Genomic DNA, 15,543 nt, shown 5'->3' on the forward strand with positions numbered 1-15,543 from the left:
TTTCCGTTATTTTTTAGGTTATTTACTAGATCCTAATGGAGAAAAGTATGTAACTGTTCCTCGACAAGTCTCTTCTCTTCATCATAAAGACATCACTCTGTCTTTGGTTGCTGCAAGTGATGGGGCCACAGTTTGCGTTACCACAAGGGGAGATATTTACTTGCTTGCAGACTATCAGTGCAAAAAGATGGCTTCTAAGTATGTGTATTTCTGTGAAATAAACTTAACTTTAATGTTAGTTCAACTTCCTTCCAGCACATATCTTAGTATAAGCTATATGCTAAGTTCTGTAAATGTCAAATGTAGAAAATTGAGTGGGAGGAAAAAGGCAGGAATTTTTTGCCTTTGATGACTTTGGTCTTTTGGCAAGGATCCAGTGAATATGTAGAAAAGTTCTTTGTAAGTTGTAAGATAGTATTTCCAAATTATGTTTAATTTAATATGGTTAACTATGATCTCTGTTTTCTTTTTTTTTAATACTTCAGAAGTAGATTAATCATAATTCTTAGTTTGTGACTGTCATCATTGGTTTATATGTAGCTCTTTTTATATTATTCATTTCTTCATTAAAAAAATTCAATAGCATGAACACTCTATCCAGTTTGTATTTATATCTAGTTGGTATATTTTTCATTTTTGAATTTGTGTAGCCTTTTGTTGAGAGCATATTAGAGTAGCAAGTAATAGACTAGCAGTTGATTGGTTAATCAAAAAGTTCAGTTAAAGCTGGAAATCATAAAGCTAAGGTTTTAGTATGCATAGGTCCATCAATTGGAGTTCCCTGTCATTTGTGCATAAACCATACTTCTAATGTGTTACCTGTGATTTCATTTTGAATGATTAAAGGAGCAGGTGCTTAAAAACAATTGTGACGTAAGTGCAAGATTCTAGATTTTTGAATATATTTTCAGTATTTTACAGTTGAGTCTTCCATATCTTATTTGACAGCACATTTTTGCCAATAATTTATTATGTCATTCCAAGGTATTCAACTTGTTTTTTATAGAAAAACTTTTCAGACTAAGATTTCATTGATTTAGAAAATATTTCAATAAATTGCATTATCGTAATAAATATAAGTATGGTAATAGGTCTTTGCACAAATACAACTGATTCCTAGAAGAGTATAGCTCAACTAGTGGAAACAGTTGTGTGCAAAAATTCTGGAGTGTAGCCAAATAACTTTTCAGGCAATTAGAGATTTAAATTTAAATTAAAATTCAACAAAATGTGCTTTTGTTAATGCAGATGAGATAACTTCATAAACACATACCATCCATGAAGTTTGTTCTTGAGCAGAAAATGTCAACCATTTTGTCAAAACTTATCTTGTTTGTATAGCAGTTGGAAACTTTGACATCAACTGTAGGATACATTTCAGTTTTAGAAACATGAAAATGTGAACATAAATGATTCTTAGAACTGACTACATAGATTTCTTTCTGAGCATGAGGTGATTTGTGAGGTGTTATGTTGTTTATTATATTAACATTTATAATACTTTTTTCTGATAGCATTAAACCACATAAGTATATTATATCCAAATTTTCCCCAAGAATGTTCTCCAGTTACAAAGTTAAGTTCCAACATAGTACTTTTGAAAAGAATTCTTAAACTTAAAAAAAAATCAGACTTGTTCATTGGGGTGTTACTCTTTCACATATGCAGATATAATGAAATCTGTGGCTAGTGCATGAATTATTAAATTAACATGCATTTCATGATAGCTGTATGTTTTTAGGGTTTTGACTATATTTGAAATTATGCATTTCTATTTAATTTTGAGGTTAAAAATTTTTTTCTGTTAAAATGCAAATGCATGAGGAGCTTTTAGCCTTACTAGTTATTTAAATCCTAGAATGAATGTATTAACAAGCAGAGCTTTAGGTATTTACTATGCATGTCTGTGTCAGTAGAGGCATTTGAGAGGGAGGAAAAGACTTGCCATAGAAGAAACAGCCATTGTGTAGGAGAAAATGTTCATAAAGGGGCTGGGGATACCAAAGATCAAATCTTACTTCACCTTTTATATGGCATGGCCTCAGCCATACATTATTGTTTGAATAATAATTTCTTTAAAATTGAACATGTGTATTTTGGAGAACATATTAACATAGGTTTTTTTTTTTTTTTTTTTTTTTTTAAACTCAGACAGCTAAACTTGAAAAAGGTTCTTGTGTCTGGGGGGCATATGGAATATAAGGTTGATCCTGAACACTTGAAAGAAAATGGGGGTCAAAAAATTTGTATTCTTGCAATGGATGAAGCTGGAAGGGTGAGTATTTATTTATGTAAAAGTGTAGTAATCCCATTTTCAGATGGTAGCTATGGGAGACCTGATAATATGAAAATGTATTATTATGTTAGTGACAGTTCTTACTGATTTTGTTTTTGTGTATCCTTCCCCCATCCCTACTTACTTTTGATATCCTATACTAGTTAGCATGGACCCCAGGTATTTGAAAGAAAGAATAATGATATTTAATTTAGCAGAGCATTGCATTGTTAAACTGTAATTTATAATTTCGTTTATTGAGCTTAAAATGGCAATGAAAGAGGGATTTTGATTAGTTATTTGATATGTACATTAAATCCTAATAAATAATATGAATTGCATAAATAGGAGATATGTCATTAAACTCCTTTTTTTCTTTTTAAAGTAAAGGCTAAGTAGAGAACATTACAAATTCAATTCAGAATGGAAATTTTTTTCCCTAGATGTAGTTTTATACAAATGTATGCAAATGCAGAGATTAAAACTATCCATGTTACATATAAAATATAGCATTTTTCTAGATCACTAGTATATAGAGAATCTCTTTTAAGTAGAGTTCTAATTTTAGCTTCCCGTTCAAACTTACCAGTAAATTTCTCTAAAATATTGTACATTAGTAACATTAGAAAGGTTATTCACTGTGGCTAGAAAACACAGATGGCTTTCTGCTTTTTACATATAAAATAAATATATTATATAATAATAGTTTTATAAAATATTGACATTTTAAAAATTGAAGAATTAATCAAAAAGCTCCACTTACTGGTACATTATAGGCATAAACCTGTTGATAAATTTAATACTGTGAACTACATTTAAGAATCAAGAGTTCTAATTTATACTAATGGAAGGAAAAAAGGTATGATAATATATTAAAGAGTATAAAAAACTTATATTTGGCTTTGGGTTGTGTTTTCACTTCTATTAATATGTATATGGCTTATATTCTGGATACTTAGTGTCCACAAAATTGGAGTCTCATGAAAACCAAGCTTTAGAGGAAATAATCATTATAGTTTTTTCTTCCAAACATAACTTTTTGGGTGATCTTGGTAAATATCATTCTGTGCTTTAGTTTTGTTACCTTGATTATGAGGGGATTGAACTTTTAAAAACCATTTAAATCAATTTTTCAAATGAAATCTGCTTTGCGTAAAGCTGGATTGGAACATCCATCATCCTATCTCATCATCCTCTCTGCCTTTTAGCCCCTGAACCATTTCTAATGAACACTGAAGTTTTGGAAACCATTGAACTCTATGATGCTATTATATGTCTAAGATGCTATTTTAGTCATGTAATTAAGTTATGCACAGATCTCCTTTTCTTTTTTAAAGTAAGGCTCGGATTTTTGTAGGATGATATACCTTCCGGTAGATAGGTGACACTACAACAGAGTTTGAGGTCTGAGTTTTAGCTTCAGGATTTTTGCTTTTCTTTAGTATTGGAGCACATTTGTTTACCCCAAATAAGTAATACTTAAAATTCCTTCTTTTTAAGAGAGTTGTTTTGAAATAACTTTTAATGCTTCATGTTTGCTTAATGTACTTTTAAAACCATTTTGAATTTTGTAATACTTATCTTTTTCTGTGTAGGGTTGAACATTGAAACATACTAATTAGAGCTTTTATTTAGAAGATATTGACACTTGATTTCAATTTTTGGTTGTTCAGATGCTATATTGTTTTTTGTTCCAATGTAATTTGGTTTTATTTTAGGTATTTTGCTGGAGATCAGTCAGCAGCTCTCTCAAGCAGTGTCGATGGGCCTATCCACGCCAGGTCTTTATTTCTGATATTGCTTTGAATAGAAATGAAATTCTGTTTGTCACTCAAGATGGGGAAGGATTTAGGGGGAAGTGGTTTGAAGAAAAAAGAAAGAGTTCTGAAAAGAAAGGTGAGTTCATAACTTTTATAAAGGATAGAGTATAAAAGTACCTTTCAGTGAGCTTTTAAGTTGACAAGTATTAGGTTTAATTGACAAGTATTGAGTTTTATTTACCTCTCTTCTTTTGATTTTGGTGTGTGTGCAAGTAAATAGAGGGAGTTTTATTTACTTAAATCTGGAGTTTTAATCTTTTATCTGTCTCAGTGCACCCTAAGATCATGGTACATTGCTATCAGTTATAATAACTCATTACTAGCAATTCCTAGCCAGGAGAGGGAAGTTTATGGTTCAAAAAAAAAAAAAAAACAAAGCTTCCCAGATGATTTTGAACCATCTTCTAGCTCCTTTTCCTTTCTCTCCACATTGAGAATTGAGTGACTGATAGTTTTTTTCTTTTTTGTGAACTTTAAATTAAAGCTTAAAGAGGTACATCTCATGACTTAGAAGAAAATCAGAAGAATAGAAATTTTTTGTTGATTAAGAATTTTCAAAAGTACAAATGGTTTTATTAAGCAACTGCTGTATAATTAGAGACAAGTTTATTTCATGATAAATATAAAGGATAGCTTTAATGTGCTATCATTGAAAATAAAAGTTTTTCATACTATAGTTTATTTTTAATTCTCTGATTATAAATTTATAAACCTGTGGATTGTGTTCTTTTTTTTTAACTTAAGGTAGCAACTTTTTTCTTTCATCTGTAGTTAATAATCTGTTGACTTTTCTTCCGGAATAACTAGAATTCATTTACCTCTTTACCACCCCCATTCCTTCACTCTGACCCATGCCCCATAACTATTGAAAAAAAAATAGGTTCTTTTATTTCCACTCTTGTCTTTTTTAATTCATTCTCAACCAGTTACCAGATTATGCTTTTAAGATCTGATCCTAGGACTTCCATGTTTAAAAACTCTGATGGCTTCCTCATTTTCTAAACATGGCCTATAAGGCCCCCTTACTCTGGATCTTTTCTGTCTCTGAACTCATCTTTGGTTCCCTTCCTCTCTCCACCACTGGCCTGCAGTCACAGTGGCCGTCTTCAGTTTTTCAAATGTGTAGAGCTATGATTACTACCAGGGCCTTCCCTAATTTGTTACATTTCAACTTAGTGTATACTTCATCAGAAATGTCTCCATTGATCCCTCAATCTTAACTGAGTTACCCTGTTTTACTTTTCATATTCCCTTTCTTTTTCATCATGGAATTTATTTTTACTAGTAATTATATATTTGTCTTTGTGATTAATTTGTTTATTGCCCGTCTCCCGCTAGACTGTAAGTTCAGTAACGGCAAGGGCTGTGATTGTTCCACTGTATCCTTAGCATTTGTTATATTTGGCACAGAGTAGTCCCTCATTAAATATCTGTTGAATGAATGAATCAGTTATTGTGTGCTAAAAAAATAAACATTTATAATCACTCTTATATAATTATAAACATGGTATTCTGCAAAATCGTAAAGCCACAGTGGACTGATTTTTTTGGATAATTGATTGATTTGGATTGCTTCTTTTTTTCTTTTTAGATTATTCAAATTCATAAACGTTTAGGGTATATTGCTATATGCTAGATACAGGGCTAGGTTTTAATGATACAGAAATATATAAGATGTGACTCCACAGACACTCATAAGCTTAAGGGGACAGTAGACATGTATGTATATATTTACAATTCACTAAGACAAATGCTAATATTAGTAAATGAGTCTTCTGAGAACATTAAGGTAGGACTGAGTATCTAGAGAAAGATTAGTAATGGCCCCTAAAGCTGACATGGGAAGTGAATTTGAGGGAGTAACAAGAATGCTGGTTGGATCTGTAAATGTTAGAAGTCCTTAAAAAATGTGTGTTAGTTAGATTTAGTGGTCTGAACCTGAAATCTTGGTCTCATGACCCCACATCTGCTTTTCATTCTAAGTGAATGGTTATCTTTGGCACTTCATATTCCTTCGTCCCTTACATTCAGTGAGTCACCAAGTTTTGTCACAGTTGTCTCAAATATTTCTGAAGTCTTGCTATCCCCCCCCCCCCCCCCACACACACACACCGTTCCATTGCTACAACCTCGGGCCATATCATGTTGTATTCTTTTTCCTGGACTCTTGAAGTGGCTTCCTGAGTAGTGTTATTGTCTCTATTTTTACCCACCTTAAACAGTCTTCACACTGCAGCCAGAAACATTTCTTTACATGCAAATTTCATGTCTACATGCCAGCACTTTGTTTTTCTTTCATAGCCTTGATTTGTTGTATAATGACATAATTATATAATATTTGTCTTCCCTCCTAGATTGAGCACTCTGAGGGTAGGGACATGTCTGTCTTGTTTGTTGCTGTGTCCCTGGGGATACACTAATGATCACTGTATTATAGTAGCACAGTGTCTTCACTCACATTATTTGCTGCATGAATGGAAGAGAGGGAGCAAGTAAATAAGCAAGCAGATTATGAAGACACTAAGTCATATACTTTTAATGCAAATTGAGGTGTTTTAAAGGCTGGTATGACACTAGATTTGCTTTTTAGAAAGATAACTTTGGTGACAGTATGGAGGGTGTCTTTGTTGAAAGGGATAAAATCATCAATAGTTGAGAATTGACCTATCCCAAATTCCCCAGAATAGTACAGCCAGTATGTAGAGTACAAAATGTGGTTGAAGACAGAAAAGATACATAGTTCTTCAAAGGACTTAATACATAGTAAAGAAATTTCTATATTCTCCCAATTGTTTATTCCGTTTACTCCTAAATCATTTTAATAGTATCAATAAAGCCTTGAGTAATGGATGTTCATTTTTTCCTTTTTTCTTTTTAGCAGACATTTTATCAAACCTTCATAATTCCTCTTCAGATGTTCCTTGTGTCTCTGAAATAAATAGCATATATGAAAGAATTCGACTTGAGAAACTTACTTTTGCCCATAGAGCTGTTGGTGTGAGCACAGATCCAAGTGGATGCAACTTTGCAATCTTGCAGTCAGATCCTAAAACAAGGTATATTTGTGTATATTAAATTTCATTTTCATTGTTAGAAGGAATGGTCACTGAGTTTTCTTCTATTTTCAGTAGCTCCTAGCTCAAATTTAATCGAAAAGCCATTGCCATGTCTTATAAAGAGCTTAGGCATATAATCATGTTACCAGTATAACTCAGAGGTGGAATTGGCTATATTGTTGTATTGTTTTTCCTTCAGTTTGTAAGGAATATTTATTGAAAATATTTGAAGATATATACACACATACACTGTCTTTAGTACTTGATGAGGTACTTTATGTTCTTAGATTCTGAAAAATTGTTTTAAGTATTTCTTGTGTAGCTTAGAGAAATTTCTGACTCTAGAACATGATGATAATTGAAAAGAGGAAGTGGTGTGTGATCATCTGAAGGGCAATGTGCAAATCCCCTAAGTCACATTAGTTAGAGAGATAACAGCTTAAAAATAAATATAAGGGTATAATTGAGGAAAAAAGAAATCCTAGAAGTAGGGTGATCATCTACCCTGGTTAGTCTAGGACTGTCCCAATTTTTACACTGAAAATCTTATCTCCCAGGAAACCCCTCAGTCCTGCACAAACCAGAAAGATCAGTCCCTCTATCTGCAAGGGTGAAATGTAGATTGGGAAGGTGTGATTACACCCCTACAGTAATGAAAGAACCAGGTTGTAGACTAATAATATGCCTGTGTGTATATTTAACTTTACTTTCTTGAAATTCTGACTTACTTTGGGATTTGGAACCTGAAGTATTTGCTCAGTTCTCTGTATATTTGTTTTTCTTCACTTGTAAAATAAAAGATATAAAAGAGAAAAGGGATGAGAATTGTATTCTCTACACTTTTAAAATTGTTTTCAGTTATACTTTTAATCGTTTAAAAATTTCTGTGAAATAGTCATTTTAATTTATATTGTTCCAAGAATTTCCTTGTAGAAATAGAGAATATTTCATTTGTCATTCTAATTTAAGATAAAAAGCAAATATACAAGGGAATAAAAAATTAAAATAAAGAATTATAGTGTCTAAAACTTTGTGCTAAATCTTACATTTTAGGAAATGCTTAATTTAAAAATTTCCAAGTTTAATAAAAAAAGAAATTGCATTTTAAAAGGAGTATTGGCTAGGAATTCTTTTGTTTTCTTTCCCCTTTTTTTGAAAGTAGAAATGATTTTTGTTTTGTTTCCAGTCTGTATGAAATTCCAGCTGTGTCCTCATCATCCTTTTTTGAAGAGTTTGGCAAACTATTGAAGGAAACGGATGAAATGGACAACATCCATGATGTGACATTTCAAGTTGGGAATAGAATCTTCGCTGCACATAAATATATTCTGGCAGTGCGTTCTGTCTTTTTTCAGAAATTGTTTATTTCAGATGGTACTACTTTAGACTTTACAGATATTTACCGGAAAAATGAAGATTCTGCAGGGTGCCATCTCTTTGTGGTAGAGAAAGTTCATCCTGACTTGTTTGAATACCTTTTACAATTTATATACACAGACACTTGTGACTTTTTAACTGATGGCTACAAACCAAGAATAAATTTTAACAAAAAACCAGAAGACTATCAGGACACTCCAAATTCTCATTTGGCTAGGATGAGCTTTCATGAAGATAATAATCAGAAGTCAGCATTTGAAGTTTATAAAAGCAATCAAGCACCTACAATTAATGAAAGTCAGAAAAGCAAATCGAAATCTTCCAAAAAAGGAAAAAGTGTTAAGGAAGATGATCCCATAAGAATGTTGCAAAATGTTGCAAAGAAATTTGGCTTCAGTAATTTGAGTAGTAGGTATGGCTTTTCCTTAATATCTGTTCTTGTGTCTCCTTTTGTCTTCCTTCTAGAAATTTTTCTTTTTTTTTTCCCCTTTTTCCTTTTCTTTGCCTTTTTTTCCCATTCTTTTTATTTTCTTTCTTTTCTCTCTTTTGGGGGTAGGAATAATGATGTGTTCTTCCTCTATATTCTGGTAGAGCTATTGCTGTGGGACTCACTTGATTAAAACCTTAAAGGTCGGAAAGGCTGTTACTGGATTTGAACTCTGTGGTGTATGTAGAAGGTAACTGGAGTGGCAGGCAGTGTACTGTCTTCAGAATTTAGAAGACCTATGTATGCCTCTTAGCTCTATTATTACTGGTTGGGACACATTTTTAATTTTCTTTGAACGTCAGTTTCCCAATTTATAAAATGGGATGGATAATATTGATCTCATATCATTGGTGTAATTTAGTCATAATCTGTGTAAAATACCTAATACAGTATTTCACATTATAAATCAGATTCTTTGTAAATCTCTCTGTTTTAAAAAGATATTTATGTTGCTTGTGGCATATCACTTTAGTTGTGGGGTGGGAGCAGGGAAAGAGTTTGTTATGGTTTCTTTTTAAAAATAATGAAGAACTTTGTGGCCTTGTTTTGATTTGTTTTTGGTTATAATAGTGATAGTTAATATATTTTGAGTTCTGAGTAAAATAGAAGGAGAGGGCATGATATTTCTTTGTTTATCACTGAGTGGGGGGTTCATTGAGATATTTTTCTAGGAATATAAATTATATAATTATGTTCAGATATAAGTCAGTTCGCTGGATTTTTGTTGTTTGTTTTGGTAGATGAAAAATTTCTTTACCAATTATTGATTTTTATCTATTCTTGGTAGGTTAGATGGAGTCACATTTGAAAATGAAAAAATTAATGTTATTGTCAAGAAAACTGGTAATAAACCAAAGCTAAATCAGAAAAAATGGTAAGTTAAGAAAGGAAGATAAAACTTTTCATCTTCAGATTTTAGCACCTAAGTGTGGAAATAGAGCTTTTCTTTACCCATGTATCACGTAAAATGTAGGTCAGTACCCTCTCATCTTTTCTAGTCATCTTCATTTCTGAAAATGTTGGGGAGCTGTTGAAGTAAATGGATAAAAAACTAACTACTCAGTAAGATGTTGAGAGACTTCACCCTTTCTGATTACTTTCTAATGAATAGAGAAGTCTTTTTTTTTTTCCCTGAATTTTGTATCTTGTTCCAAGTAGGAAATGCTGTTAACCCAAAGAACAAATTATGCATCATCATCGTTATGATTATTTTTCAATTTTATATTTATTAGTATAAATGTGGTATGTTTTTCAGTAATTATGCTATTCTAAATATATATATATATTTTTAAGTTTTTGCTTTTAGGTATTTGTACTTTTTTTGTAGACGAAAAGCTTTGGAGAAAGAAACTGGAGGTATATAAACTGTGTCTGGCATAGAATAGTTTATACAAATAAGTGAATTAAAGAGCTTTGAAAAGGATGTCACTTACTATTATGTTAATTCCTGGTTTGGAATAAAAAATGAAAACTAGAAGAAACACTTAACTTCATGTGTTTCCTGTTCAAATATTGTAAAGACTTTATTATCTTCTCTGAAGTTGAAGGAGATAAAGTATTTTATTTGTATGTATACCTGCAAGTAGTTTGTTTTATGCCACTTTTAACGAAGAGAAAAATCAGAAATAAGCCAAATCCTGTAACAAATTTTCTTATTTGTGCCCTATGTAAAGAAATAGCACTTGCTTCAATTAAACATTTTCTTGCAGTTCATTTCTCTGTGATGTTACCATGAAATCATTGGATGGAAAGGAATTTCCTTGTCATAAATGTGTTCTTTGTGCCAGACTTGGTAGGTGCACTTTTTTGTTAGTTGCTAATTTATTTTCTTTATTATTTCACTAGTCTTATTGAGTCTAACTTTGTTTTTTTTCTTTTAGCATATTTTCGTAGTATGCTCAGTAGCTCATGGATTGAGGTAAGATTTAACTAGAAAGCCCATAGACTGGTAACTAAATTTCCTTATATTTTTGGAAATTATATACTTAAAGAAATTCAGAATTGGAATTTGATGATGAGATTTTTTCAGCACTGTTATATCCAAGAGTAGAAGTGGTGTTGAAATTGTTTGGACTCTTAAAAGCCATAATAAAATGAAAATTGTCATATATTAATGTTAATATACTCAAATATAAAATGTGTGATTTATTGATATATTCTATAATCTTGAGATTTGCATAATTTTATTGATAGAGCTATTACAAAAGAGGGGGGATCTGATAGGTTGTTAATATCCCTTTGTATAACTTTGTTGTAGGATTCTTAATTAATAAGACATAATCCAAATGTTATGTTCGTGTTTGGTGTGTACAGTAATACAAGCAAAAGGTAATTGTGAAATATTTAGTACAAATTGTATTTATTGCTCTCATAGGCCCACAGTTTAAAGTTTGTCAGTCATATAAGTGAACAAAGAAATATGATTTACTTTGGCCAACAAGGATAAAGGATTCATAGATAAGGGATTTGTTTTTTAAGTTAAATATTCTATTTTGCTTTTTTTTCCCTAATAGTTTCATAACCGCAACAAACTAGTACAGAGAACGCCCTGTTCAAAACTGCACAATAAAGGCGCAGAGATAAGGGTTTTCCCTTAGCAAGGCTGAGGATTTCAGTTTCTGGTATTTGGAGTTTACTTGGCAATCCTTGTTTTTGGGTGGATCATTGGCACAGTACATGCTTTAACCAGATTTCAATAGAAAAATGGCCACTTGGCTCAGGTAGAAGTAGGTGAAGTGCTTGCTTTCATGTGTCAGTGAACTGCCCAAGTTCCTTCCCATGATGCAGGGCAGGTAGGGTTGTACTTCTTGTCAAACTCCTTAATATGGGCTGCAGTGTCCTTCTCTGTGTTACATGTCTTCAGCGCCTGAGTAGTGCACTCCACCAAATCCTGTAGCATCTGCTCCGACATGTCCGCATTTTTGATCAGCCTTTTGGTCACACATGGTTATCAAGGAGCAAGTTTGGTCCACTTCAGTTATTTCCTGGTGGAAGGACTAGCATTGCTTTGCCCGGTGGGAGCTGCTGTTGCTGACCAAGCTGTGGCACATCTATCTATTATGCTTTTAAAATTTGACACTTTACTAATTGGGATGGGGCTTTGTTTAATAAGCATATTTCTGTTATAGCATTTCATGCACTTAAATAGCAAGCTGTTATAACAGTGTATAATACTCTAAACGCTTTGCCTAAATTTTACTACTGATGAATTAACTAAAAATTTTTCAGCCTTTATTTTGAACCTGAGTTCCCACTGTTGCCTTTAAATGCTAAGAAAAGAGTTCCACTATCTCTGCTTACACGTTTTACTGGTCTTCGTTCTTTATTTTCTTCCCACTCCATGCCCATCTTCCTACAGTCTTCCCACTGAGATCATGTTTCTTTCAAAATAAATCTAAAGCTCATATTCCCTCCATTATTGCATTTATTGACTTTTCTCTGTAGAGTCGGTATTTAGAGATTACAGAATGATTAGTCTTTTTTCTTAGAAATTTCAGATATTTTTGTTTTTTTAACTTTAAAATTTGTAGTTTGTGCCTGCTCAATCTTTCATTATAAATTGTTAGCATATACATTTGTGAATTATCTTCATGTTATAGTAGTTGTTCGTTACATGTTGCTTGTTAAAATAATGTGTTTATACTTAAATTTGATCTGATAGCAAGCTAAAGACCAGGTTTTTGATGACTATTCAGATTTATCATATTTTTGTTTTAATAATTATGACTAGATATCCTAATTCATTAGGACTGTGATTAATTATTAGTCACTTAATAAATGCTTATCTAGAAAGTTCCAGCCTATGTGCAGTCTTTGGATTATGCCAGAGTAAATTGATTGTAAATTATGGCTATTTTTTTTTTCCTGAGAATTTTTTTTTTACCTGAACGGTTACTTCTCCCACTTTTTTTTCTTCTTTTGGTTTTAAAGTGATTAAAAAAGATAAAACTCAGACTTTTTAGATATTTTGAAAACATCTTTATGAGATACATAGAAACACTTTTCATGGTGTAGTGTATAGACTGTCCATACGTTCCAGTTTCTTGGGACCACTGTGTTCAGGTGTGTTTTCCAAGCAATTTCTTGAGCCTTATACATTTTGCAATTAATCACCTTGAAGCTTAAATTACATTCTTTTGATGTTCTTGGAAAGTATCTGTTTCTTTTTAAAAAAATAATATTTAAACTTGAAAATTACTTGTCCCAAGTGACCTGTCTTAAAAGTAGTTAACATTATGCCTCTATAATGCAGCGTTTATATGTATCTTACTTTTCAGATTCATATTTTAGCTCAGTTTTCTTTTGTATTGAACTTTATTTATGTTTAAACCTATTGGAAAATAGAAAGACTTAAATTAAAACTGTTGCTAAAAAGCTATTTAAATTAAAATTTCCTGCTTATTATTTATAAATGTATTTGGAATACCATTGTGCTTTTTTCCCAGAACTTTTCTTTGTTCCTTTTTCATGTTATAAGGCATTTTAAAATTTAAAATATCCCATTTTAGCTTTGTATTATAAATTCTCTGTTCTTTTGCATTTGATGTGACTTCCTATTTTTCATACCAGTAATTTAAATGAGATTTTAATTGTGTTCTGTTGCTTTAAAATTGCTTTATTTTATTTAGGCTTCCAGTTGTGCCGCTCTGGAAATGCCAATACGTTCTGACACACTGCAAGTTATTTTGGACTATCTCTATACTGATGAAGCTGTGGTAATAAAAGGTATTGATAAGAGTTAGGACATTTTTTATATTCCCGATAAAATGGAATAACAGTAAAAGCAACATGAATCTTAATTTCTGTTCTACTTGAAAATAGCTACCAATAGAAGTTTAATATAGAATAAAGACTAGAGCTGCTTGCTTACAGTAAAGGAATAGAAAAAGAAGGTTTTCATTACCCATGTGAAAATGAACTCTCTAAGAATTATGAATAATGATTCAGATGAGTTAGATTTAGCAGTTCTACATCCAGCTACTTCTATGGTTGAGATACATGAATTGACAACAGTAAGTATAGTTTTGACAAATACTATACATAAGTTCTTTCTTGCCTGTTTTCCTTGTGATAATATATTTGAAGTGAAATGGAATAGACCAAGAATTGAACTGAAATTTGTAAAGAGAATGCGTTTATATCCTTTGTTAGATAAAACACCATGTTCAGTTACCAGGTGTCTTAAGTCAGTGGAGTGGTGCTGAGTGTATTCTGTGTAATTCACTTAACTACTAGTTATTGAGCCTCAGCTGTGAGGCAGTCACTATATTGGGGATAACAAAAAAAAGAAAGTGTAAAGACTGAATCTGTATTCAAGGAATTTATCTAGTGGAGGAGGCAAACATATGAAAACAAGTATAATTCAACAGAGTAATCCTCTAAAAAAGTAAATGCATTGTGAGAAACTAGCACCTGAGTCAGCCTAGGGAAATCTAGCTGGCCTTTGCAAAGGAGATAGTGTTTAATGAGGGCAAAATTTCAAAGATTTGTTTACTTGGGACTAAGACAACTGAAACAGTATTTTTTTTCTCTACTTCTCTCATTCTTGTTTTCCTTAAGACATAATTCACATACCATAAAATTCACCCTTTTACAGTATAGAATTCAGTAGTTTTTAGTGTATTTACAAAGTTGTGCAACTATCAGCACTATTTAATTCCAGAACATTTTCATCATCCACAAATTACACCCTGTAGCAGTCACTCTCCACTCACCCCCACTCCTAGCCCCTGGCAATCTCTAATTTTCCTGTCTCTATAGATTTGCCTGCTCTGGACATTTTATATGAATGGAATCATACAGTATGTGGCCTTTTGTGTCTGACTTCTTTCACTCAGTGTACTGTTTCCAAGGTTCATCCATGTTGTATCATGTATCAATACTTTGTAATTTGGATTGCCATATAACATTCCACTGTATGGGTATCCCACATTTTATTTATCCATTCATTTGTCTTTCCCTTCTATTTGTTTGAGAAAAGTTTGTCTAATAGCATGAGAGATTATAAACAGGTCAAACACTCTAGCATCCCTCTGGACTAAAAAGATGAATTTGAGTTGGTCCATTTTGTGGTCCTGGTTTGAGCCAGGGCCTTTTGGAGTATTCTACCTAAAAAGTAGAAATGTTTTGACATTACTACCATTGATCATAGTTGGCAATTCAACGAATTTAGAAAATAATCATCCTAGTATCTTAGTCACTTCTTTGGCATAATGTTTACAAAGTAATAAAGAATGATGCTTGTTTCTGTTTTTTAGACTCTCAAAATGTGGATTTCATTTGTAGTGTACTTGTGGTGGCTGATCAGTTTCTCATAACTCGATTGAAAGAGATTTGTGAAGTGGCTTTAACTGAAAAACGTGAGTATTTTTGAAATATAGAATATTAGTACATTTTCAGGTTGATCCAGGGTTACTGTATTTTATTGACTTCAAGGTGCCATTTATGTTAAAACATGCCATTATTTTTTGGCACCACAAAAATAGTCAAAACATTCAAACTATTATGTGCCATCATTTATAAGCACAT

General features: G+C 32.0%; 1 protein-coding gene and 1 pseudogene across 2 annotated transcripts in view; one reads left to right on the forward strand and one right to left on the reverse strand.

The window, feature by feature from the left end:
* The window catches only part of IBTK (inhibitor of Bruton tyrosine kinase), a 116,869-nt gene that overhangs the window by 22,543 nt on the left and 78,783 nt on the right, over positions 1 to 15,543 (forward strand). Inside the window, exons 8-17 of one of the 2 annotated variants that reach the window (XM_037843295.1) lie at positions 18 to 198; positions 2,152 to 2,275; positions 3,994 to 4,171; positions 6,974 to 7,151; positions 8,338 to 8,940; positions 9,803 to 9,889; positions 10,725 to 10,807; positions 10,896 to 10,933; positions 13,644 to 13,740; positions 15,273 to 15,374. In XM_037843295.1, coding sequence (XP_037699223.1) covers positions 18 to 198; positions 2,152 to 2,275; positions 3,994 to 4,171; positions 6,974 to 7,151; positions 8,338 to 8,940; positions 9,803 to 9,889; positions 10,725 to 10,807; positions 10,896 to 10,933; positions 13,644 to 13,740; positions 15,273 to 15,374 — 1,671 coding nt within the window. The remainder of the gene's footprint in view (positions 1 to 17; positions 199 to 2,151; positions 2,276 to 3,993; positions 4,172 to 6,973; positions 7,152 to 8,337; positions 8,941 to 9,802; positions 9,890 to 10,724; positions 10,808 to 10,895; positions 10,934 to 13,643; positions 13,741 to 15,272; positions 15,375 to 15,543) is intronic. The other variant, XM_037843296.1, reaches the window with a different exon arrangement.
* LOC119539602 lies at positions 11,697 to 11,959 on the reverse strand (annotated as a pseudogene).

The sequence above is a fragment of the Choloepus didactylus genome, chromosome 7 (assembly GCF_015220235.1).
Source record: "Choloepus didactylus isolate mChoDid1 chromosome 7, mChoDid1.pri, whole genome shotgun sequence".
In the NCBI taxonomy this organism is placed as follows: domain Eukaryota; kingdom Metazoa; phylum Chordata; class Mammalia; order Pilosa; family Megalonychidae; genus Choloepus; species Choloepus didactylus.